At 45.3% G+C, this 27,588-nt stretch overlaps 1 protein-coding gene across 2 annotated transcripts in view; it reads right to left on the bottom strand.

The window, feature by feature from the left end:
- Positions 1 to 27,588, bottom strand: part of skap1 (src kinase associated phosphoprotein 1) — a 387,134-nt gene that overhangs the window by 56,777 nt on the left and 302,769 nt on the right. For both annotated transcript variants that reach the window (XM_068013612.1, XM_068013611.1), the window contains one exon: positions 19,567 to 19,626. In XM_068013612.1, the coding sequence (XP_067869713.1) occupies positions 19,567 to 19,626 (60 nt within the window). The remainder of the gene's footprint in view (positions 1 to 19,566; positions 19,627 to 27,588) is intronic.

The following is a 27,588-nucleotide window of genomic DNA, read 5'->3' as shown; positions in this document are numbered from 1 at the left end:
ACTGCGACACATTCTGATGTACATTTGGAATCCTAGTGCACAGACGGAGGCTAATCAGCCCATCGTGCTCTTTGAAAGAATGAAGGTTGGTTTATTTCATCTCTCACAACTTCATGACTTCCCGAAGTGTGACCTGATAGAGAGCTTTAAATTTATTAAGAGGTTTAATAGGGTTGAGGTAGAGAAGATATTTCCATTTTTGGGGGCCAAAACTGGGGGCCTTAATTATAAGATCGTCCTCCCACAGACAAAGACTTGCAGGTTGATAGGTAAGTTGGCCATTGTAAATTTCCCCTAGTGTAGGTAGGTGGTTGGAGAATGGTGGGGATGTGGTAGGGAATATGGGATTAATGTAGGATTCGTATAAATGGGTGGTTGTTGGTCCGCACTGACTCGGTGGGCCGAAGGGCCTGTTTCAGTGCTGTATCTCTAAATAAATAAATAAATCCAATGGGGAGTTCAGGAGAAACTTCTTTACCCAGAGAGTGGTGAGGTTAGGGGAAGCTGGGTAAATACGAAGGAGAATGGAATAGAGGGATATGTTGATAGGGTGAGATGGAGAGTAGTGGGAGGAGGCTTGTGTGGAGCATAAACACTAGCACAGAGCAGTTGGGCCGAAGGGCCTGTTTCTGTGCTGTGAATTCTGGAGATGCAAAAAAAAAAAAGAGCCTTTAACTGCACATTGCTCATTGATTAGTCTTGATAGAATACCCATATTCCAGAAACTTCTCCTGGTGTCGAAGACTTTGCATGGAACGATCTTCAAAACCAAATAAATATATATTCTACTCTCAGACAGTGCATAGAGAAAAAAAATCAATTTGTCCATTGCTTTTTTGCCTCTCGTATCATTTTGTTCTGCTCTTGCTGGAAAAGAACTAGGTCTAGGGTCATTAGCCCGTTTGAACTGTATTTGCCATCATCCAGAGACAGGGGCATATTGCATTACCATAAAATGCTCATTTGTCTTATATTAACTTAAACAGCTGACAAGAAAGCTATTAAGTAATCAGTGATACTGAGGCTAAAGAAATGCCTTTCCCAGTCTCTGCCTGGGTATTATTCCAAGTGAGAGAGAGTGTCGACTGCTGACTCCCACAGGTCTTCCGCTGCTTTGTGAAATAATGTGTGTGCCCCAGGCTACAGGCGCCCAATATCAGAATTTTCTCTTTACGATCAACATGGTGAAAATTCATCATCAGAAATACAATTTTATTTTTTTTTTTAATATGCAACTTTATCGACCTTGAAACAGCTATTACATTCTTGTGTAAGGCATTTAATTGCAACACAGTTTCAAAACACAAAACTAAAATCATTTGTTTTCATTCATGTATTCTATTTTTACCCATTCTAATTTACCGCACATAAATGTTTCGCACCCTAATTAGTGCACAGAAATGTCGGACTGATGGCTCTGGAGTACTGAAATTCAAAATAAAAGAAGTAATCTCATCATCCACCAATTTTACATACAGTGCACAGCACAGAAACAGGCCATTCGGCCCAACTGCTCTGTGCTCGTGTTTACGCTCCACACAAGCCTCCTCCCACTACTCTCCATCTCACCCTATCAGCATATCCTTCTATTCCTTTCTGCCTCGTGTTCATCCAGCTTCCCCTTAAATACTATTCACCTCAACCACTCGTTATTGATAGCGAATTTCACATTCTCACCACTCTCTGGGTGAAGAGATTTCTCCTGAATTCTCCACCCCTCTCTGAATGGGACTAATTGGACAGTTCTTTCAATGAGACAGCACAGGCATGATGGGACAAATGGCCTACTTCTATGCTGGCCGATTCTATGATTAGTTCAAAATGTTTTCTTTCGGTTATTTCTTCATCACTACACGCCCAGACTGCAAAAGGACAATAGAGAAATCAGTGATGAGAGAGCAAAGGGCAGAGGTCGTCATGTCTTATGAGAGGTGAAGCAAATTACTGAGAGATAAATCAAACTGCATGCATTACAGCTGGGAATGATCACAACCCCATAATCTGCTACATACATCTGTTGGACTCACCACTGCCTTACAATCTCCCCCAGTTACAGCATCCGTTATTCTCTGTATAAATCACCCACTGCCCACAATTAAATCCCAGCCTAGAATCTTCTTCCCTGTCCCCCTTAGTCTATATATAAATCATCCAAACTTGTTTAAATTACAGCCTATAACTGACTCACAGGTATCCGTTACTCTCCATATAAAGCACCCAAACTCCTTGATTAGATTCCAGCCTGTAACTCACTCCCAGGTATGTTATACTATATATAAACCTTCCAAACCCCTCGATTAGGTTCCTGCCTGTAACTTACTTCTCGGCACCTGCTATTCCCTTTATAAACTCCCGAACTCCAGAATTAGATTCCAGCTTGTAAGTTACTCCCATATGATCATACAAATTAGGAGCAGTAGTCGGCCTCTCGACCCTTCGAGCCTGCTCCACCATTCAGTAAGTTCATGGCTGAACTCACTACTCCACATTTCTCCGAGGTATCCATTATTCTATATACAAAACGCCCACTGCACATGTACCTTTATTTGCAGTTTTAACAGAGCTGTTACTCTTTGAAGTAAGTCGGATAGTGACTAATAAAATAGCAAATAAAAGGATTTAATATGTTAAGTGCTTGCTTAATAATATTGCACAGCATAAATTCCATGATATGGCAATGAAGAAAGATATAGAGTAAGGGAGAAAGAGAAAAATAGACAGATAAAGAGTGATGAATAGAGGAAGAGAGAGAGGCAGACAAAGTAAGAAAGAAATGGATGAGATATATAGATAGCAGAGAGTGTTAGAAGGGAGTGAGACAAAGGAAGATGTGAAGAAATTGAGATAGAGATGAAAGAGAAGGAAGGAGAGATTGGGAGAGGGAGGGAGAGATTGGGAGAGGGAGGGAGAGATTGGGAGAGGGAGGGAGAGATTGGGAGAGGGAGGGAGAGATTGGGAGAGGGAGGGAGAGATTGGGAGAGGGAGGGAGAGATTGGGAGGGGCAAAAAGGGGCAGGGAGGTGGAGGGAGGGGAGAACAGGGAACGGAGGAGGGAGGGGAGAACAGGGAACGGAGGAGGGAGGGGAGAACAGGGAACGGAGGAGGGAGGGAGAGAGAGAGAGAGAGGGAGGGAGGGAGAGAGAGAGAGAGAGGGAGGGAGGGAGGGAGGGAGGGAGGGAGAGGGAAGGAGGAAGATAGATGAACAGATCCTGGGACAGAGACATAGACAGTTGGATAGATCGGACAGGGAGGTAGAGGGAGAAATATTGCGATTGTGGCAACCTACAGAAAGTTGGGATTCACAAGTGTTCACAGATGGAAACGTTCACTGACGAGAAAGAGTGAGATAAAAGCAATGTTGGTAAATTATACACAGGAAGCAGAATGGGTGGTCAGTGCCATAAAATTATTCCATCGCAGGACCTGTCACCTCTGTACAAAAACCCCATCAGTTCAGCTTGGCCATCCCTCCCATCGGAAGCACATATATGTTACTCCCTCCAGGGCTGAAATGGATCCACTCTGGCATACGGAGAGAGAATGGACACAGTAATCAAACTCAGACTTGGCCGACGAATAAACAAAAAGATGAAGAAATATATCCGATCCCATTCAATTAGAATTTCATCACTGGAAACAAATTGATTAAATCAGGATTATAGGCTGGATACTGTGCCAGAGTGGGCTTGTAGCCAGAACTCCCACTCAATCGATTGTAATGTCCTGTCCCTCCTGCTTTAAGGCAATGAAAATGGATCAGAGAGGAGTGCGATACATCTCACCACAATGTCTTGCTGTCCGAATAAAACTGGCCGCCACCTAAACGTCCTGCCTCCTCTAGAGACATTTTACTGCCTCAGATCAAGAGGGGCCCTGTCAGCATATTCTGTGTGAGGCAGCGCTCCTAGCTCCCCCTCTCCTCCGAATGACTGTGTTTCTGATCTCCCAGGAATTCCTGTCCACGGTATGCTGAGGAGTTCAATCCCATAGAGCAGGAATATAAAAACAAAAGACTTTGAATTTCTACAGTGCCTTTCACAAACTCATGACGTCCCAAAGCGGTTTACAGCCAATGATGTACTTTTTGAAGTGTAGTCATTGTTGTAATGTAGGAAACGCGGCAACCAATTCGTGCACAGCAAGATCCCAGAAATAGTAATGTGTTAATGAGCAGATAATTTGTTTTTTTAGTGGTGTTGATTGAGGGTTAAACATTGGTTCAGGACACCACAGAGAATGCCCTGCACTTCTGTGAAATAGTGTCTCTGAGTTCTTTTATGTCAAGACTGGGCTTGCAGAAGGCGAACGAAATTCGGACAATGTTCCAGCGTATCGCTTTATCCCCGGAACTTGCAGCCTGATTTGCACATTAATAAAGGCATGCGTCTTTAACATGTTGGTACTTTTATAAGACGATCTGGGAGACTGACTATAGTGCAGCCACTATGGGGTCACTTAGTGTCAAATGGCTACATGACAATAATTGAGACTGAGCAATTATGAACAGTCCTGTTCGTTCACAAAGCAACAACTTGCCCACAACAAACCTTACAAGATGTTTCACAGAGGCCAAATCCAATAAACGGATGCCAAGCCATAGAAGGAGTAACCAAAGGCGGGGTCAAAAAGGTGAATTTTAAGAGGGTTTTAAAGGAGGAGAGGGTGGTGGAGAGGCTGTGAGATTTAGGGAAGGAATTCCAGAGTCTGTGACTCAGGAGGCTGAAAGTAAGGCAAAAGAGAGGAGGGGACTGATGATTTTAATCGTTCCACCACTGGCGGCCGTGCCTTCAGCTGCCCAGACCCTAAGCTCTGGAATTCCCTCCCTAAATGGGCGACACAGTGGCGCAGTGGTTAGCACTGCAGCCTCACAGCTCCAGCGACCCGGGTTCGATTCTGGGTACTGCCTGTGTGGAGTTTGCAAGTTCTCCCTGTGACTATGTGGGTTTCCGCCGGGTGCTCCGGTTTCCTCCCACAGCCAAAGACTTGCAGGTTGATCGGTAAATTGGCCATTGTAAATTGCCCCTAATGTAGGTAGGTGGTAGGGGAATTGAGGGGATGTGGTAGGGAATATGGGATTAATGTAGGATTAGTATAAATGGGTGGTTGATGGTTGGCACAGACTTGATGGGCCGAAGGGCCTGTTTCCGTGCTGTATCTCTAAATAAATAAAATAAATCTTTCTACCTTGCTCTCCACCTTTACGATGTTCCTTCAAACCTGCCACCTGTCCTAATATCTCATGTAGCTTGGTGCAAATTCTGTCTGATAATGCTATCTGGGGACAGGCGAGTATAAAAGGGATTCAAACCCGGGGATTAGAATTTTCACACGAGGTACTGTAGAATCAGAGCCAATAAAGAGCAGAGTTCAAGAGAGCAAAACTACAGTTATGACAAGCGCTAAGAGACTGCAACGAATTCCACTGAAGCAGCCAAAGAAATTTAATCAAGATTTTTTAAAGGTTTTGACAGAGCGAATAAGGAAAGATTATTTGCTGTGGTTGGGGAGGCACTGATTAAGGATCATCAGTTTAAATTAGCACCGAAAGTGAGGAGAGAGATTAGGAGAAATTTCTGTATGTAGACTGTTGTTGGAGCATGGAACGCTTTGCCATATACATGATTCATAACAAGTTCCTTCCGGCATGATTTTAATGAAGGTGCCGACTTGCTTTGGATGAAGAAAAGCATAACTTTACAGAATCGTACAGCACATAAGGAGGCCATTCAGCTCATCGTACCTGTGCCAGCTCTTTGAAAGCACTATTCAATTAGTCCCACTTCCTTCCTGCTCTTTCCCCATAGCCCTGAAAACTTTTCTTTTCAAGTATTTATCCAATCCCCTTTTGAAAGTTACTATTGAATCTGCTTCCACCGCCCTTTCAGGCAGCACGTTCCAGATCACAACAACTCACTGCGTAACAAACTCTCATCTCCCTTCAGGTTCTTTTGTCAATTATCATAAATATGTGTCCTCTGGTTACCGGTCTTTCTGCCACTGGGAACCGTTTCTCCTTATTTATTCTATGAAAACCCTTCATGATTTTGAATAGCTCTATTAAATCTCCCCTTAACCTTCTCTGCTCTAAGGAGAACAATCCCAGCTTCTCCAGTCTCTCCGTGTAACTGAAGTCCCTCATCCTGGAACCATTCTAGTAAATCTCCTCCACACCCTCTCCAATGCCTTGACCTCCTTCCTAGAAGTGTGGTATCTCACCTGAGCTGCAGAGGAACTTGGAGTGGGAGGGGAAAGATCCAGTTGTCGTGATCCACGTAGGTACCAACGATATAGGTAGAACGAGGTTAGAGGTTCTGCTGAGGGAATATGAGCAGTGAGGGGCTAAATTAAAAAGCAGAACCAAAAAGGTAACAATCTCCGGATTACTACCTGAGACACGAGCAAATTGGCAAAGGGTCAATAAGATTAAAGAGGTAAATGCGTGGCTCAAACATTGGGGTGGGAGAAATGGGTTCGAATTCGTGGGACATTGGCACCAGTACTGGGGAAGGAGGGAGCTGTTCCGATGGGATGGGCTCCATCTGAATCATGCTGGAACCAGAGTCCTGGCGAATAACATATCCAGGGCTGTAGATAGGGCTTTCAACTAAATCATGGGGGGGTGGCGGGGGGGGGGGGGGGGGGAAAGAGTTCAGTTGCATGGAAAAACAGGAAGTTAAAGGAGAAGGTAGGAGTGCAGATTTGTGGTGAGGCTGATTGTTACCATAAAATAAAAGGAAGGGACAGAACATATGAAGATCATATTGCACCAAGGAATCATACAACAGTAGGGAAATTTAATAATAGAACAAACTTAAAGGCTTTGTATCTGAATGCACGAAACATTCGGAATAAAATTAATGAGTTAACAGCGCAAATAGAGACAAACGGGTATGATTTAGTGGCGATTACGGAGACGTGGTTGCAGGGAAACCAGGTTTGGGAATTGAATATCCAAGCGTACTCAGTATTTTGGAAGGATAGGCAGGAAGGAAAAGGAGGTGGTGTAGCTTTGTTAGTAAAGGAAGAGATCAGTGCTGTAGTGAGAAATGATATAGACACTGGAGATCAAGGCATAGAATCAGTCTGGGTAGAAATACGAAATAGCAAGGGAAAGAAGTCCCTGGTGGGAGTAATCTATAGGTCCATTAACAGTAGTTCTGCAGTGGGGCACAGTATAAACCAGGAAATACTGGGGGCTTGTAAGAAAGGTACAGCAATAATCATGGGTGATTTTAATATGCATATAGACTGGATTAGTCAAATTGGTAACGGTAGCCTCGAGGGAGAGTTCATTGAACGTATTAGAGATTGTTTTTTGGAGCAATATGTTGTGGAACCAACCAGGGAGCAGGCTCTTCTAGATTTGGTGCTCTGTAATGAGGTGGGATTAATAAATGATCTCATTGTTAAGGATTCTCTAGGGAAAAGTGATCATAGCATGCTAGAATTTCAAATTCAGTTTGAGGGCGAGAAGCTGAGTCCCACACGAGTGTTCTGGAGTTAAACAAAGGTAATTATATAGGCATGAGGACAGATTTGGCCCTAGTGGACTGGGTAGGAAGACTACAAGGTAGGACAGTTGACGAGCAGTGGCAGATGTTTAAGGAGATATTCAATTTATCCCAACTAAAATATATTCCAGAGAGGAAGAAAGATTATAGGAGGGGGGAGAAAACATCCATGGCTAAGCAAGGAAGTTAAGGATAACGTAAAGACAAAAACTAAGGCATACCATATTGCAAAGGCCAGTGGCAGGCTGGAAAATTGGGAAACTTTTAAACTTCAACAAAGGGTTACTAAAAAGTAATAAAAAGAGCAAAGGCAAATTATGAAAGAAAACTAGCGTATAATATAAAAACGGATAACAAAAGCTTCTATAAGTAGATAAAAGGGAAGAGAGTAGCTAAAGTGAATGTTGGTCCATTGGAGGTTGAGACTGGGGAGTTAATAGAAGGGAACACAGAAATGGCAGAGACACTAAATCAGTATTTTGCCTCAGTTTTCACGGTGGAGGACACTAGTACCATCCCAATAGTAACAGGTAATGCAGAGGTTATAGAAAGAGAGGAACTTAGAACAATCATCATCACTAAGGAAAAAGTACTGAGCAAACTATTGGGGCTGAAGGCAGACAAGTCCCCGGGGCCTAATGGCCTACATCCTAGGGTCTTAAAGGAAGTGGCAGCGGAGATAGTGGATCCAGCAGTTATAATATTCCAAAATTCTCTGGATATGGGAAAGGTTCCAGTGGATTGGAAAAAAGCTAATTTAACACCCTTATTCAAAAAGGGAGGGAGGCAGAAAGTAGGAAACTATAGACCAGTTAGTTTAACATCTGTCATTGGGAAATTGTTAGAATCCATTATTAAGGAAGTAATAACAGAACATTTAGAAAGTCAAAACGCATTCCATCAGAGTCAGCATAGTTTTATGAAGGGTAAATAGTGTTTGACTAATTTGCTAGAGTTCTTCAAAGCTGTAACAAGTAAAGTGGATAATGGGGATCCTGTAGATGTAGTATATCTGGACTTCCAGAAGGCATTTGATAAGGTGCCGCACAAAAGGTTAATACACAAGGTAAGGTCACATGGGGTTAGGGGCAATTTATTAGCTTGGATAGAGGATTGGCTAACCAACAGAAAACAGAGAGTCAGGATAAATGGGTCTTTTTGTGGTTGGCAAGATGTAACTAGTGGGGTGCCACAGGGTTCAGTCCTCGGGCTCCAACTATTTACAATCTATATTAATGACTTGGATGCAGGGATAGAATGTACTATAGCCAAATATGCAGATGACACTAAAATAGGTGGGACAGTAAGTTGCAATAAAGAAATAAGAAATCTACAAATGGATATGGATCGATTAGATAAGTGGGCCAAAATCTGGCAGATGGAGTTTAATGTGGATAAGTGTGAGATCCATTTTGGTTGGAAGAATAGAAAGGCAAATTATTATCTAAATGGAGAGAAACTTCAGAGTGCTTCGGTGCAGAGGGATCTGGGTGTCCTCGCGCATGAATCGCAGAAAACTAGTTTGCAGGTACAGCAGGTGATAAGGAAGGTAAATGGAATTTAGGCATTTATTGCTAAAGGAATAGAGTATAAAAGTAGGGAAGTGTTTCTGCAACCGTACAAGGCATTGGTGAGACCGCACCTGGAGTATTGCGTACAGTTTTGGTCCCCTTACTTGAGAAAGGATGTAGTTGCATTGGAGGCAGTTCAGAGGAGGTTCATTAGATTGATTCCAGAGATGAGGGGTTTGTTTTATGAAGAGAGATTGAGCAGTTTAGGCCTTTACTCTCTGGAGTTTAGAAGAATGAGAGATGTAATTGAGGTATATAAGATGATTAAGGGATTGACAAAGTAGACGTAGAGAGGATGTTTCCTCTTGTGGGGCAATTTAGAACGAGAGGGCATAGTTTTAGGATAAGGTGTAGCAGATTTAAAACAGAGATGAGGAGAAATTACTTCTCTCAAAGCATCGTGAATCTGTGGAATTCACTACCCCAGAGTGTGGTGGATGCCGGGACATTGGGTAAATTTAAGGAGGAGAGAGACAGATTTTTAATTTGAAATGGGTTGAAGGGTTATGGAGAATGGGCGGGAAAGTGGAGTTGAGGCCGAGATAAGATCAGCCATGATCGTATTGAATGGCGGAGCAGACTAGAGGGGCTGAATTGCCTACTCCTGCTCCTAGTTCTTATGCCTGTGGTGTACAGAATCCTACAAAACTACTAAAGGCTTCACATATCTTATTAATCTATTTTTTTGTTCTTCTCGAGATGCAATGAGATGAATGTCTGCTGCTGCCATTACATGGTGCCATGTACACAGCTCCCAAAACCAGATGGGATTAAGGCTGCATTGACTGCTGATGAAAGTTCAACACAATTAACATCTTCTTGTCCCAGCTCATATTTTTTGAACTTTTAAGAGAAGTCACTGACAAGGGGATAGAAACTTCAAACCAGAGTCAGGCCATTCAGGATACACTTCACGCAAATGGGTGTTAGAAGTGTGGAACTCCCTTTCACATTGCGAGCTCAATTAATAATTTTAAATCTGAGGTTGACAGCTTTTTGCTCACCAAGGGTATTAAGGGATATGCAGCCAAGGTGTGTGGAAGGAGTTTGGATACAGATCAGCCATGATCTAACTGAACAGCAGAATCGGCTCAAGGGGCTGAATGGCCTCCCCCGTTCCAATGTTTCCATTAAAAATACTGATAATCTGGCTCAGAACTGGGAAGGTGGGAATAAAAGCCATTCTGAGGCATCACTGTATTTATGGGGATGGTAGCATAGTGACTATGTAATAGTAATCTAGAAGCTTGGACCAATGATCCAGAGCCATGAACTGGGGAACTTAAATTCAGTTAATTAAATAAATCTGGAATAAAAAGCTAGTCTCAGTAATTGTGATCACGAAACTACCAGATTGTCGTAAAAATAGATCTGATTCATCAAAGTCCTTTGGGGAAGGAAATAGAAATGTAGAAAATAGGAGCAGGAGTAGGCCATTCAGCCCTTCGAGTCTGCTCCGCCATTCATTATGATCATGGCTGATCATCCAATTCAGTAGCCTGTTCCTGCTTTCCTCCCATACCCTTTGATCCCTTAAGACCCAAGAGCTATATCTAACTCCTTCTTGAAAACATACAATGTTTTGGCCTCAACTGCTTTCTCTGGTAGCGAATCCCACAGGTTCACCACTCTCTGGGTGAAGAAATTTCTCCTCATCTCAGTCCTGAAAGGTTTACCCCATATCCTTAGACTATGACCCCTGGTTCTGGACTCCCCCACCATCAGGAACATCCTTCCTGCATCTACCCTGTCAAGTCCTGTTACTCCTGACAATGCAGAGCGATCGCGGACATCATCAGTGTGTGCGAACTCTTGCCAGCCTGCCAGTACGAATGCGCGCCTGCGCGCATTGACATCACCATGCAATGATGTCCTCACCCCTCAGTGGCCGCAATCGCCGGCTCAATTCACACTAACAGTATGCCGCTCCCTCCCGCCATCCCCGCTTCTATCGCCGCTTTCAATTTTCCGCTCCATCCCGCCTCGCCGCTACCTTCCCTCGGCCACTCGTTCCAGCCCTTGCTGCTCTCCTCCCACCTCCCCACCCTCAGCCACTCATTCCTGCCCCCCCCCACCCCGTTCCCTCGCTCCCGGCCTCATTGCTTTCCCCTTCGGCCAATCGCTCCCCCCTGTGCCGCCCGAAGAAGCGGCGGTGGGGGTGGCAACGAGCTGGCGAGCGAGCAGCCAAAGCGGCAAGGCGGAGAGCATGCGGCCAAGGTGGGGAAGCGGCGAAGTCTGGAGCGAGTGGCTGAGGGATGGCAACGGCAAGGCGGGGACCAGGTGGCCGAGGGGGTAGAAGCGGCGAGGCGGGGGGCGAATGGCGAGCAGTTGGGCATGGGAGCGGTGAAGAGATGCGCGATGGCAGGAGGGTGCGGGGTACTGTTGGGGGTGGAATGGAGATGGCGATCGCAGCCATCGAGGGGGTTTGGGTTTAAGGCTGCATTTGCTTTTTGCGACAAATTGAGCGGCACCATGTTTATTACTGGCAGCTGCCAGAGATGTTGCAGCGATGTTTCAGTGGAGGAGGCTGCATTTGCACATGTGCCAGTACTGTGCCACCTAGTGGTTGTGTTGTCAGCAATAAAAAAAAGCCACCTGCCTAAGTCACATACAGTAGATGATTATAGAAAAATGGTGCTTCTTATAACTCCACAGCTTTCCTCAGGAATAGTACAGACGTCATGTTCTACTGCATTGTACTGGAATACCTTCATAGCCTAGAGATTGGTGGTCTGGAATGTTATCAGATCTCGGGGAAACATGCAAAGGTTTCTAAATATAAAGGAAATGAAAAGGTTGTGTTTAAATTATTCTGCGACAGATCTTCCTAACATCCCACGTACTCAACTCCCTGTGTGCTGTATTTTTGGCCCATCTGTTAACACATGTATGTCTGTCCTACTTCAATGCCATCATTAATCCGTTTATTTTGAATTACTGCTGGATTTCCAATGGAATATAACAAGGAGAGCGGGATGATGTTGCTTTATAAGGGGAGAAGTATTTCCCTATGTGATGCTAAATGCATTATTCTGTTGTTAGAAAGTCCTGCATTTCTATAGTGCATTTCATGACCTCAGGATGTTCCCAAGTGCTTTACAGCCAATGAAATACTTTGGTGAAGAGTAGTCACTGAGGTAACATAGAAAACACAGCAGCCAATTTGTGCACAGCAAGCTCCCATAAACAGCAATGCAATAAATGACCAGATGATATGTTTCCGTAATGTTGATTGAGGGATAAATATTGGCCAGGGCACCAGGGAGAACGCAACTCCCCACTCTTCTTCAGTTGCGAGTACACCTCCAGTTAATATTGTTTGATAAAGTTCTATATGTGAGCATGTGTCGCACTGTTGTTATATATATCACAATTAGTGATGTAAATAGGTTTAACATACTTCCTTGCTTTTGCACTCTATGGTCGGGATTTTATTTTGTCAACGGGGGTCTCAGCCACCGGCTGAAGTGCCGGCAAGAGCCCCGTGTCGCCTCCTGTGGGGCAGGCCCGTCGGATTATGTGCCAATTAAGCACTTAACTAGACAACCGTGAGCCTTCCCTGAGATTAAGGACTCGGTGACGGACGTCCCGCCTGCTGAGAGCTGTTGGCTAATCAGAGACAGGCAGCTCTTTAACTGAGGAGTGCCACCGCAAAGGCAGTGACTGCTGCCATTATTGGACACACCGGAGGCCAAGGACCCAGGCCACAGGTCAGTCAGGGCGGTAGGGGTTTTGCGGGGTGGGGGGCGCGGGGGAGGAGGGTATAGTGTGGTCGGTAGCAAGGGCAGGGGGCTGGCTGTCAGCAGGAACCCCCCCTTCCCAATGCCATGTCCCTCAATCAGCCACTAAGTGCCTTAATGAGGGAACCTCCCCCGCCCCGGGGATGGCAAGCAACCTGCACGGGTTTGCTTGGCGTGCTCCCTGTGCGACGACAGACCTGCCTGCTGGGCTAATACGGGCGGCGGTGGGATGAAACCCTTAATTAGTCATAAATTGCCCACTTAAGGGCCTCAATTGGCAGCGGGTGAGTAGGCCGCCAATGGGACTTTCCACCTTGGAATCACTGAGTAGAGGCAGGAAGGTGGCAGGACCCCCCCACCACTCTCCCTACCTCCAAAGTCACCGTGGGGGGAGCGTAAAATTCCCCTCTATGCTATTTAGAAAGCCAATGATCCTGTATGATCCTTCTCTGCATTAAATATCATCAGTCACGTGTCTGCCTATTAAACCAAACTGTCTATGCTTCCTTTACAAAAGTCTGTTGCTATCCTCCTCACTGTTTACTATATCCCAGGCTTTGTGTTATCGCAAACTTTGAAATTATATCCCCTACACCCAAATCCAGGTCATATCTCAAAAGAGCAGGGGTCCCGATACCAATCCCTGGGGAGCACACACTGTATACTTGCCTCCAGTCTGAAAAACAACTGTTCACCACAACTCTCTGCTTTCTATCTCTTAGCCAATTTCGTATGCCACTGTTCCTGTAATCCCATAGGCTTTAATTTTGCTAACAGGTATACAACAATTCATTAAAATTAATTTAAAAATTACAAAATAATCTGATAATTATTAGAAGTGAAATCTGAGCAGAAAAAAAATCACTATTGCCCCTCACTCCCTTCACTCTCGCCCTCATCATTTCTAGTCTCTCCAGAGGGCACAGACACTTCCAATGCTAGACTGGCAGGATGAGTTAGTACAAGGAGAGCACCTTCCCCCCCCCCCCCCAAAACAATCGTACCTACGTTGTCATTCCCCTCATGGTGGAGGGGGGGGGGGGGGTGGAGGGGAGAATACAAGGCCTGTTGAACAAGCTCTCACCCCTGCATTTCTACAGCAGAACAGCTGAGAAACAGAACAGAGTGGGGAGGAGGGAGCAGAGTCTGCATATATCCAGCTCCTGACATCATTCAGAGCCTGCTCTGGTATATGAAGTGGCAGGAATCCTTCCAGTCAGTCAACATCCCTCTCATTCTGTACAACCAGTGCTGGGAAATGGGTTCTGCAGATGTTGCTACAAATCAAATCTAAACACGCAAGTCTCTTAACCCTTTACCGCCATAAATATAGACTGATTATTCAGCAAGTTGCATTTACTGCAGCTTTAACTGAGATTTCTGCTTGAAAATTCACATCTTGACTTTTGGTTTAAGTAATCGTTCTTCGGACAGAATAAAAGGCACATCTAATCCAAGCTAATCCAGGAGTGTTTGATGGGGACAGTGTAGAGGGAGCTTTACTCTGTATCTAACCCATGCTGTACCTGTCCTGGGAGTGTTTGATGGTGACAGTGTAGAGGGAGCTTTACTCTGTATCTAACCCCCGTACTGTACCTGTCCTGGGAGTGTTTGATGGGACAGTGTAGAGGGAGCTTTACTCTGTATCTAACCCCATGCCGTACCTGTCCTGGGAGTGTTTGATGGGACAGTGCAGAGGGAGCTTTACTCTGTATCTAACCCCATGCCGTACCTGTCCTGGGAGTGTTTGATGGGACAGTGTAGAGGGAGCTTTACTCTGTATCTAACCCCGTGTTGTATCCGTCCTGGGAGTGTTTGATGGGACAGTGCAGAGGGAGCTTTACTCTGTATCTAACCCATGCTGTACCTGTCCTGGGAGTGTTTGATGGTGACAGTGTAGAGGGAGCTTTACTCTGTATCTAACCCCCGTACTGTACCTGTCCTGGGAGTGTTTGATGGGACAGTGTAGAGGGAGCTTTACTCTGTATCTAACCCCATGCCGTACCTGTCCTGGGAGTGTTTGATGGGACAGTGCAGAGGGAGCTTTACTCTGTATCTAACCCCATGCCGTACCTGTCCTGGGAGTGTTTGATGGGACAGTGTAGAGGGAGCTTTACTCTGTATCTAACCCCATGCCGTACCTGTCCTGGGAGTGTTTGATGGGACAGTGCAGAGGGAGCTTCACTCTGTATCTAACCCCCCGTACTGTACCTGTCCTGGGAGTGTTTGATGGGACAGTGTAGGGGGAGCTTCACTCTGTATCTAACCCCGTGTTGTATCCGTCCTGGGAGTGTTTGATGGGACAGTGCAGAGGGAGCTTTACTCTGTATCTAACCCATGCTGTACCTGTCCTGGGAGTGTTTGATGGTGACAGTGTAGAGGGAGCTTTACTCTGTATCTAACCCCCGTACTGTACCTGTCCTGGGAGTGTTTGATGGTGACAGTGTAGAGGGAGCTTTACTCTGTATCTAACCCCCGTACTGTACCTGTCCTGGGAGTGTTTGATGGGACAGTGTAGAGGGAGCTTTACTCTGTATCTAACCCCCGTACTGTACCTGTCCTGGGAGTGTTTGATGGGACAGTGTAGAGGGAGCTTCACTCTGTATCTAACCCCCGTACTGTACCTGTCCTGGGAGTGTTTGATGGGACAGTGTAGAGGGAGCTTTACTCTGTATCTAACCCCATGCCGTACCTGTCCTGGGAGTGTTTGATGGGACAGTGTAGACGGAGCTTCACTCTGTATCTAACCCCCGTACTGTACCTGTCCTGGGAGTGTTTGATGGGACAGTGTAGGGGGAGCTTCACTCTGTATCTAACCCCCGTACTGTACCTGTCCTGGGAGTGTTTGATGGGACAGTGTAGACGGAGCTTCACTCTGTATCTAACCCCCGTACTGTACCTGTCCTGGGAGTGTTTGATGGGACAGTGTAGGGGGAGCTTTACTCTGTACCTAACCCCCGTACTGTACCTGTCCTGGGAGTGTTTGATGGGGACAGTGTAGGGGGAGCTTTACTCTGTATCTAAGCTGCAGATGATCAGGAACTGGAACGGGAGGAGGATCTGTTGGAACATAAACACCAGATTGGACCCAGTTGGGCCAAATAATCTGTTTCTGTGCTGAGAATACTCTGATATAATCTGCCTGGAGAATAGAGGGGGTAATCAGGCAGAGAGATTGGAGGCTCACGATAGAAGCTGCCCAATTAACTTAATGGAAGGAAAGCAGGACAGGGTTTGGCACAGGACCTTCTCCAGCCAGGGTTTCTCTCTCTGTCCTGTCCAGGTGCTATGTTACATCCAGTCAGTATGAACAGTAACCTACCCTGATGATTCACCACAGGGAGGAGAAAGTGGGTGTTGAATAGTTTTGAATGAGTTAATCTTATGGATCATTTCAGTCTTGCCCAGCCTCGTGTGTTGTCCTGCCAAGCAACCTGCCGCTTGCTTCCTCTAGGTTTTTTTCAAACTTTCAAAATGTCAGGGGCTTGCTTCCTTCCCGCACAGTAGAATAGGAAAAAGAGCTGGACAGAGGCTTCCTGCCTGCACATTCCTCTACCTCTCCCTGGCTTTTCTTTGGAAAAGCTTTTCAGAATGGTGCATGTGGTGTTGATGATAAGAAAGGTGGCTTGACCTTCACTTCCGAACAGAACACTTCAATGATCCACCGGGGAGTCTGTGTGTCTCAGACTCTGATCCAACTTGCCTTCAAGAGGAGGTGAAAATCTAGACTCAACTATGACCTGGTTTCCTTAGCCGCACCTAAATAAGGCAACCATAAACTGCCATTTTTTTTTTCATACAGGAATAGGAGGGGGCCATTTAGCCCTGTTCTACTATTCCAGTAGATCATGGCTGATCTCTACATCAACTCCATTTACCTGCCAATTTTCTATATCCCTTGATACCCTGACTTAATTCAAATTTGTCCACCTCAGTACTGAAAGCTCCAATTGTCCCCCAGAATCTACAGCCTTTTGGGGAAGAGTGTTCCAGGTTTCCACTACTCTTTGTGTGAAGAAGTACTTCCTGATTTCCCTCCTGAACATTCTAATTTTAGGATTATATTTCCTTGTTCTGAACTCCCTCACAAGAGGAAATACCCCATCGAATCCCTTCATTATTTTAAACACCTCAATTAGATCATCTGTGATGTTCTAAATTTAAGGGAATTTGAGGCAAGTATATGCAATCTGTCCTCATAATTTAACCTTCCTAGCCCTGGTACCATTCTGGTGAATCTGTGCTGCAACATGTCCAAGGGAAACACATCAATCCTGAGGCATGGAGCCCAGAGCTGAACGTGATGCCCAAATGGGTATTTGACCAAAGCTCTGAACAAGTCTAGCACACTCCTCTTTGAATTCCAGCCCCCTTGAGATAAAGGTCAACATTCCATTAGCCTTTTTGATTACTTTTTGTACCTATGCACTATCCTTTGGCAATTTGTGTACCTTGACTCCCAAATCCCATTGCACCTTCAATGTTCCTAGTCTGTCATCTGAAAGAAAATATTCCCATTTGTCTTTCTTGGAACCAAAGTGAAGGACCTAACATAACCCCACGTTGAACCTCATCTGCCCACTTTACCCATGTTCTTTTGTAGCTTCCATCCACACATCTTACTGGGCCTTACTTAGTGTAATCTGCAAATTTCAATATGCAACACTCTATTCCTTCATCCAAGTCATGAATAAATATAGTGAAAAGTGGAGGCCCCAGAACAGATCGCTGGGGATCTCCAATCACAGTACTTTCCCATTATCCCTACTGTCTCTGCCCTCCTACATCGTAATCAATTTCTAACCCACATCACGAGGTGACCTCCAATTCCCTTCTTCTGTAAGCTTGAACTGGCTTCATTACCTCCATCATCCATGCCTCCCCCCACAATTTCCTGGTTCCTCTCTTGAGGCATGGACTCCTATTGGGTTAAGGCGTTCTACAGCTACCAGTACCTCTACAATCACATGTCCTAGTGGCTATTCCTCAATTGTGAATCAGCTGTAGGGAGATCAGCTGATGGAAGACCATCACAGCTCATGTACTTATCCAGCTCCCCTTTAAATGCATCTAGGCTAGTTGCCTCAAGTACTCTATGTGGTAGCAAGTTCCACATACTAATCACTCTCTGGGTAAAGAAGTTTCTCAAATTCATTATTGGATTTATCAGTGACTATCTTATGTTTATGCTCTTGAGTTCTGAACTCCCCCACTGACGGAAACATCTCTATGTCTACCCTATCAAAACCCTTTCATAATATTAAAGATCCCTCTTAGGTCACCCCTCAGCCTTCTTTATTTTTTTTTAAAAAGAGCCCCAGCCTGTGCAGTCTTTCCTGATGGTTGTATCTGTGGACCATTAATCATCACTATTGAGTCCTTGAGTTTCAGACCCATTGGAACATAAGCTTGGCAGGGTTGTGGATATCTGATCTGCTCAGATTCCAATAACAGTCAGCGGGTTGGAGATCTAAGTGTGTCCCAATCCACCCATGGATTTGTTGCCAATTGGCATGAAAGAGTTCTCTCTCCGAACCAAATTAGTACTTAAAATTCCACAGATTCATTGCGACAGGCATCATGATTTTGTCCTAGTCTGAAGTCAGTTACTTCAGTGCCTCTGTCATCTGGAGCCCACATGTGAATACAAAGAAAACTTCTAAAGTCATTTTAACTTTTGTTCAGCTAAAAGGGATTGGCAGTGTGGATAAAGATCCAGTTGTGTATGGGAATGGTGGTAATCGGATGCTCCACCGAGCACAATGATTCCTCTGCAACTGCAGTAGAAGAGGCAACATAATGTCTGTCGAGGGCAGTGGTCCAGGACTGAACTCTGACAATGGGAGGCTGGATCAATTGTAGTGGAATCTTGCTTCACAACCTTGGACAATCAACAAGTATTTCTATAGTACATTTCCTTACATAGTTAAATGGCTGGGTAGAGTCTATGACAGGGGAGAGTATACATGGTCTGTAGGAGGAGATTAAATGGGCCAAATGGCCTTATATCTTGCCATGTCTTTTTAAATGTCCTTATGTGCACTGTCCAATTTCAGGGCAGGGAAGAGGGGATGGGAAGGGGACAAGTCCCACTCACAGACATCTATCAATATCACTCTCTTGATTAGCTGATGGAGATACTTGGCTCCATTTACCGGTCTATGTGGTAAAGGCCTGCTCGGGCCTGCAATTGAAAGCTGACCTGAGCCCGACAGAACCACATCCAACCCGAGCCTGACCTGGCCCTAGTCCTTGGATTTTTTTTCCCGCGCCCGACCCGACCCGACCACCAGAATGAAGTTGATTATATTAAAGAGGCTGTGTTCTACCTTGGATGGAATCGCTCGCTGCAGACTAATACGGAGTCCGGACGCAATTTTCCTGCCTTGACGTCCTGGCTGTCACTGTGTCTGACCCGAGCCCGCATGCCGGACCCGGAAGAGAGACCCAACCTGAGCCCGACACATGTCGTCAGGCCCAGTCGGGTAGCCATGCTCTACCATGTAGCTCAGTTCCACATCAGGCAGTGTACTCGACAATAGAGCCATCATATGAGCTATGGCTAACACTCAATGCACCGAGTGCCTAAAGCATAAATTTAACATAAATTTTAAAATGGGGTGAGGGGAAACCTGAAGTTGCGTAAAATGTAAATGGACCAGAAACCAAACCTCAGATTTGCAGATTGTGGAAAGCAAAATCTTGGTGCGGAACCTGGATTCTCCACACGTATAGATAAAGTTACCTGGGTACTGGGTAGCATCACACTCTTCCTCTGGAGGTATGGGTGGAGGGAAGTCATCCTCTGAAAGAAAGAATACCAAGTGATTTATTTAATTACAATGTAGTTTTGGTGCAGATTACTCCATTTTTTCCCTTCCTTGGTCTCAGACGTTTAAAAATAGAAAATTCTTCTTTTATTCATTTACTGGATGTGAACAACACAGGCTAGGCCAGCATTTATTGCCCATCCCTAATTGCCCTTGAAAAAGTGGTGGTGATCTGCCTTCTTTAACTGCTGCAGTCCATGTAGGATCACAGGAAACAGGAATAGGCCATTCGGCCCGTCGAGCCTGCTCCGCCATTCAAACAGATCATGGCTGATCATCTACCTCCACACCATTTTTCCCCATTATCCCCATATCCCTTGATGTCACTAGTGTCCACAAATCTATCAATTTCTGTCTTGAACATGCTCAGTGATTGAGCTTCCACAGCCCTCTGGGATAGAGAATTCCACAGATTCACCACCCACTGAGTAAAGAAATTCCTCCTCATCTCAGTCTTAAATGGCCTGCCCCTTATTCTGAGACTGTGTCCCCTGGTTCTAGACTCACCAGCCAGAGGAAACATCCTATCCACATTTACCCTGTCACACCCTGTAAGAATTTTGTCAGTTTCAATGAAATCACCTCTCATTCTTCGAAACCCCAGAGAATACAGACCCAGTTTACTCAATCTCATAAGACAATCCCACCACCCAGGGATTAGTCTGGTGAACCTTCGTTGCACTCCCTCCATGGCAAGTATATCCTTCCTTAGATAAGGAGACCAAAACTGTACACAATACTCCAGGTGCGGTCTCACCAAGGCTCTATACAATTGCAGCAAGACTCTTTACTCCTGTACTCAAAACCCCTTGCAATGAAGACCAACATACCATTTGCTTTCCTAATTGTTTGCTGCACCTGCATACTAGCTTTTCATGACTCATGAACAAGGACGCCCAGGTCTCTTTGGACATCAACACTTCCCAACCTCTCACCATTTAAGAAATACTCTGTCTTTCTGTTTTCTCTACAGAAGTGGATCACTTCACACTTATTCACATTATATTCCATCTGCCATGTTCTTGCCCATTCACTTAGCCTGTCCAAGTCCCCTTGAAGCCTCCTTGCATCCTCCTCACAACTTACACTCCCTCCTAGTTTTGTGTCATCAGCAAATTTGGAAATATTACACTTGGTCCCCACATCCAAATCATTTATACAGATTGTGAACAGCTGTGGCCCCAGCACTGATCATTGCGATACCCCAGGAGTAACAGCCTGCTATCCTGAGAATGACCCAATTATTCCTACTCTCTGCTTTTTGTATGTTAACCAATTCTCAATCCATACCAGTATATTACCCCCAATCCCATGTGCTCGAATTTTGTTTACTAATCTCCTGTGTGGGACCTTATCAAAAACCTTCTGAAAATCCAAATACACCACATCCACTGGTTTTCCTTTATCTATGCTACAAATAACATCCTCAAAAAATTCCAACAAGTTTGTCAAGCATGAATTCCTTTTCATAAATCCATCTTGACTCTGCCCATTATTTTCCAAGTGTCCAGTTATCTCATCCGTTATAATCAATTCTAACATTTTCCCTACTACTGGCACCAAACTAACAGGTCTGTCGTTCTCCGTTTTCTCTCTTGCTCCCTTCTTAAATAGTGGGGTTACATATGCCACTGTGTGGTGACATTTCTCCCACAGTGCTATTAGGAAGGGAGTTCCAAGATTTTGACCGAGAGACAGTAAAGGAACGGCGATATAGTTCCAAGTCAGGATAGTGTGTGATTCAGAGGGGAACTTGCAGAGGTGGTGGGTGTTCCCATGTCTCTGCTGCCCTTGTTCTTCTAGATGGTAGAGGTCACGGATTTGGAAGGTGCTGTCAAAGAAGCCTTTGCGAGCTTCTGCAATGCATCTTGTAGATGGTACAAACCGCTGCCACTGCACATTAGAGGTGGAGGAAGTGAGTGTTTAAGGAGGTGGATGTGGTGGTAATCAAGCCTCTTCACCAACTACAGCAAACAGAAATAGGCAACTGTCCTGTTCCCCACTCTGTGCCAAAACCAGCTGAAATAACAAATCACATCAGTCGCAGGATGACTCAGTTGCTGAATTTGCCTCTCTTGCTATTTGGTTTCCACTTGAAGATGCGGCTTGGCTCAGGTGGGAGAAATCAGTAGCGTGACACAGAGTGCTATCTCCATGACACAATATGCTGATTGAATGACCTGCTTCCCATTGTGGTGTCAACTGTGGGATGCCTCATAGTTTGAGCAAATCCTGACCTGGGTTGATGCATTTCATAATGAAGGTACACACAGGAGATGTAGAGATATTTCTGTATGAATACAACATTAAATAGAACTGAGCAGAAATTATAGGACAGAAACAGGCCATTTGGCCCAACAGCCCCATGCCAGTATTTATGCTACGCACGAGCCTCCTCCCACCCTACTTCATCTCTCTCTTTCAGCATACCCTCTATTCCTTTCTCCCTCATGTGTTGATCCAGCTTCCCCTTAAATGCATCTATGCTATTCACCTCAACCACTCCAGGTGGTAGCAAGCTCCACATTCTAACCACTCTCTGGGTAAAGATGTTTCTCCTCCATTCCCTATTGGATTTATTAATGAGGATATGAAGATCTTATATTTATGACCCTCCAGTTTAGGATTGCCCCAATAACTTACTTGTGCTAAATCCATCCATGTGCTTTCTCAATGTTGCCACTAACTTACTAACACTTGCTAACTTGTTAAACAAGTATGCAGGGTGGTTTGCTATGAGCTCGCTATGTGTCCCATACAGGAATGGCACCCATCAGTAAAATATGCGCCATGACTTTCCAGATTACTGACTGACGGAGACGTCAGTGATTTCCGCACGACTGAATTTAACCTCTATTGATTTTCAACAAAAAAGAAAATTGGGAGGTTTTTATGCTGGACGGCCAATCTGAACGGACAGGGGGCATTCTGAAGGGGGAGGGTGTACAGCCACAGGTTGTGGTACACATCGGTACCAATGACATAGGCAGGAAGAGTGATGAGATCCTGCAGGGGGAGTTTGGGGAGTTAGGTAGTAAGTTAAAAAACAGGACCTCGAGGGTTGTAATCTCTGGATTACTCCCTGTGCCACGTGCCAGTGAGGCTAGAAATAGGAAGATAGTGCAGCTAAACACGTGGCTGAGCAGCTGGTGTAGAAGGGAGGGTTTCAGATATTTGGACCATTGGGCTCTCTTCAGGGACAGATGGGACCTGTACAAGAAGGACGGGTTGCATCTTAACCGGAGGGGTACTAATATCCTGGCTGCAAGGTTTGCTACCGTCACTCGGGAGGGTTTAAACTAGTGTGGCAGGGGGGTGGGAACCAGAGCAGTAGGACAGCTAGTGAAATAAATGAGGAGGACATAGTAAATAAGGCCAGTAGGACTAAGAGGAAGAGCAGGCAGGGAGATGTTGCTGAGCACAGCGGGACTGGTGGTCTGAAGTGCATTTGTTTCAATGCGAGAAGTATAACAGGTAAGGCAGATGAACTTAGAGCTTGGATTAGTACTTGGAAATATGATGTTGTTGCTATTACAGAGATTTGGTTAAGGGAAGGGCAGGATTGGCAGCTAAATGTTCCAGGCTTTCGAAGTTTCAGGCGGGACAGAGGGGGATGTAAAAGGGGTGGGGGAGTTGCTTTACTGGTTAAGGAGAATATCACAGCTGTACTGCGGGAGGACACCTCAGAGGGGTCATGCAGCGAGGCAATATGGGTGAAGCTCAGGAATAGGAAGGGTGCAGTTACGATGTTGGGGGTTTTCTACAGGCCTCCCAACAGCCAGCAGAAGGTAGAGGAGCAGATATATAGACAGATTTTGGAAAGATGTAAAGGTAACAGGGTTGTGGTGGTGGGTGATTTTAACTTCCCCTATATGACTGGGACTCACTTAGTGCTAGGGGCTTGGATGGGGCAGAATTTGTGAGGAGCATCCAGGAGGGCTTCTTGAAACAGTATGCAGATAGTCCAACTAGGGATGGGGCCATTCTGGACCTGGTATTGGAGAATGAGCCCGGCCAGGTGGTCCAAGTTTCAGTGGGGGAGCATTTCGGGAGCAGTGACCATAATTCCATAAGTTTTAAGGTACTTGTGGATAAGGATAAGAGTAGTCCTCGGGTGAAGGTGCTAAATTGGGGGAAGGCTAATTATAACAATATTAGGCAGGAACTGAAGAATTTAGATGGGGGCGGCTGTTTGAGGGTAAATCAACATCTGACATGTGGGAGTCTTTCAAACGTCAGCTGATTAGAATCCAGGACCAGCATGTTCCTGTGAGGAAGAAAGACAAGTTTGGCAGGTTTCGGGAAGCTTGGATAAAGCGGGATATTGTGAGCCGCGTCAAAAAGAAAAAGGAAGCATTTGTAAGGGCTGGAAGGCTAGGAACAGATAAAGCACTTGAGGAATATAAAGACAGTAGGAAGGAACTTAAGCAAGGAGTTAGGAGGGCTAAAATGGGTCATGAAAAATCATTGGCAAACAGGATTAAGGAAAATCCCAAGGCTTTTTATACGTATATAAAGAGCAAGAGGGTAACCAGGGAAAGGGTTGGCCCACTCAAGGACAGAGATGGGAATCTATGTGTGGAGCCAGAGGAAATGGGTGAGGTGCTAAATGAGTACTTTGCATCAGTATTCACCAAAGAGAAGGACTTGGTGGATGACGAGCCTAGGGAAGGGAGTGCAGATAGTCTCAGTCATCTCTATCAAAAAGGAGGTGGTGTTGGGACAGGATTTACTCCCATTTGGAAACAAACAAACTTATTAGCGAGAGACAGCATGGTTTTGTGAAGGGGAGGTCGTGTCTTACTAATTTGATTGAGTTTTTTGAGGAAGTGACGAAGATGATTGATGAGGGAAGGGCGGTGGATGTTGTCTATATGGACTTTCGTAAAGCCTTTGACAAGGTCCCGCATGGCAGACTGGTGCAAAAGGTGAAGTCACACGGGATCAGAGGTGAGCTGGCAAGATGGATACAGAACTGGCTCAGTCATAGAAGACAGAGGGTAACAGTGGATGGGTGTTTTTCTGAATGGAGGGATGTGACTAGTGGTGTTCCGCAGGGATCAGTGCTGGGACCTTTGCTGTTTGTAGTATATATAAATGATTTGGAGGAAAATGTAGCTGGTCTGATTAGTAAGTTTGCGGACGACACAAAGGTTGGTGGATTTGCGGATAATGATGAGGATTGTCAGAGGATACAGCAGGATATAGATCGGTTGGAGACTTGGGCGGAGAAATGGCAGATGGAGCTTCATCCGGACAAATGTGAGGTAATGCATTTTGGAAGGTCTAATGCAGGTGGGAGGTATACAGTAAATGGCAGAACCCTTAGGAGTATTGACAGGCAGAGAGATCTGGGCGTACAGGTCCACAGGTCACTGAAAGTGGCAACGCAGGTGGATAAGGTAGTCAAGAAGGCATACGGCATGCTTGCCTTCATCGGTTGGGGCATAGAGTATAAAAATTGGCAAGTCATGTTGCAGCTGTACAGAACCTTAGTTAGGCCACACTTAGAATATTGCATGCAATTCTGGTCTACACACTACCAGAAGGATGCTGAGGCTTTGGAGAGGGTACAGAGGAGGTTTACCAGGTTGTTGCCTGGTCTGGAGGGCATTAGCTATGAGGAGAGGTTGGAAAAACTCGGATTGTTTTCACTGGAACGACGGAGGTGGAGGGGCGACATGATAGAGGTTTACAAAGTTATGAGCGGCATGGACAGAGTGGATAGTCAGAAGCTTTTTCCCAGGGTGGAAGAGTCAGTTACTGGGGGACATAGGTTTAAGGTGCGAGGGGCAAAGTTTAGAGGGGATGTGCGAGGCAAGTTTTTTTACACAGAGGGTGGGGAGTCCTGGAACTTGCTGCCGGGGGAGGTGGTGGAAGCAGATACGATAGCGACGTTTAAGAAGCATCTTGACAAATACATGAATAGGAAGGGAATAGAGGGATATGGGCCCCGGAAGTGCAGAAGGTGTTAGTTTAGGCAGGCATCAAGATCGGCACAGGCTTGGAGGGCCGAATGGCCTGTTCCTGTGCTGTACTGTTCTTTGTTCTTGCTCTTTGATCTGTAATTCCTGCTTTATGCCTAGGTGGCAATTTGGAAAGCAGACAGTTTGCCCATCTCAGGTACTGCATCAATTGACAGAGCAGTTGCACATCCACACTGTAAATTAATCCAGAGACACACAAGAGAATATTCGGACAGGTGACCAAAGATTTGGTCAAAGAGGTAGATTTTAAGGAGTTTCTTGAAGGAGGAGAGGTGGAGAGGTTTAGGGAGGGAATTCCAGAGCTTAGGGCCCAGGCAGCCAATTGTGGGACAATGAAAATCGGGGATGCGCAAGAGGCCGGAATGGGAGCAGCGCAGACATCTCGGAAAGCTGAAGGAGGTTACAGACACAGGGAACAGTGAGCACATGGCAGGATGTGAAAACTACAAAGGATGAGAATTTTTAAATTTTAAGTTGCCAGACTGGGAGCAAGTGCAAGTCAGAAAGCAGAAGGGTGATGGGTGAATGGGACTTGGTGTCAGTTCGGTTATGGGCAGCAGAGTTGTGAGTGAGCTGAAGTTTACAGAGTGTGCAAGGTGAGATGCTGATCAGGGAAGCATTTTTTGAAGCAGAATTTTGTCTTTAGAAATGTAAATTCCAGGAGGCTTGCACTCTTATTACATGAATGTTTCGTTCAGAAAGAAACTCATTAGTGAACCCTCTCCACAAAGCTACTGAAACTAAATCCATTTTTACCTTCAAGCATTTTTGTTTTATTACTGCATATACATTCTGTCTTCTACACCCTGAGTTTCATTCAAATGGAAATCAATTCAAATCAGCTCAAGGTTCGGTGCTTATTTATAAATCTGATCTGAACTCAGTTGAGTCAGTCTCAGGGCAGACCCAGGGGAGGGTAAGACTGTAAAGCAGATCTCTTCAAAATGAATCAGGTTTTGGACTGGAGCTGCTCGTGATCAGATATAACCTGATTAGAATTGACTTTGAATAAATTTGGGCAAATGAATGCTCATTCTGCTCAGGCTATGACTGCCCACGTAATCCACAGTCACTCTGTCCAACCCACAGCTCTGAGGTGACACTGAGGCAGCCGTTCCGCTCTTGACCATCACCTCAATGGTGCTGTGGATCAAACTTGGATTCGCACTCAGGCAAAAGGCATTAAACTAGGACTTTAAGATGATTAAAGGAATTGATAGGGTAGATGGGGAGAAACTATTGCATCTGGTGGGGGAGTCCCGAACAGGGATGTATAAAATAAAATTGGAGCTAGGTTCTTCAGGGGTGATGTCAGGAAGTACGTCTTCACATAAAGGGGAGTGGAAATCTGGAACTCTCTCCTGCAAAAAGCTGTTGAGGCTGGGGGTCAATTGGGAAATTTCAAAACTGAGACTGATAGATTTGTGTTGGATAAGGGTATTAAGGGTTACCAAACCAAGGCAGACAGATGGAGTTAAGATACGAATCAGCCACGATCTAATTTTTTAAAAATTTGTTCGGGGGTTGTGGGCGTCACTGGCTATGCCAGCATTTATCGCCCATCCCTAATTGCCCTTGAGAAGGTGGTGGTGAGCTGCCTTCTTGAACCGCTGCGTTGCTTGGGTGTACATACACCTACCGTGCTGACTGCGGAATGACGGAATAGGCTTGAGGGGCTGAATGACCTTCTCCCGTTTCCATGTTTCTTGCTGCTTGGCTGCGCCATTTAGCAGGACTCCAGCTTTTTCCTGAGGGGGGTCATAGTGTGAGGATAAGGGGTTGGCCATTTAGGAGAAATTTCTTCACTTGGAGAGTTGTGAATCTTTAGAGTCCTCTACCTCAGAGAGCTGTGAATGTTCTTTCATTGGGAAGGGATACCTTCAATTTACATAGAATTACATAGCAATCGCAGCACAAAAACAGGCCATTGGCCAACTGGCCCAGGCTAGT

Source organism: Heterodontus francisci, chromosome 33 (assembly GCF_036365525.1).
Source record: "Heterodontus francisci isolate sHetFra1 chromosome 33, sHetFra1.hap1, whole genome shotgun sequence".
In the NCBI taxonomy this organism is placed as follows: Eukaryota; Metazoa; Chordata; class Chondrichthyes; order Heterodontiformes; family Heterodontidae; genus Heterodontus; species Heterodontus francisci.
The sequence above is the reverse complement of the archived record's forward strand: the minus strand, read 5'-3'. Positions and strand labels throughout refer to the sequence as shown.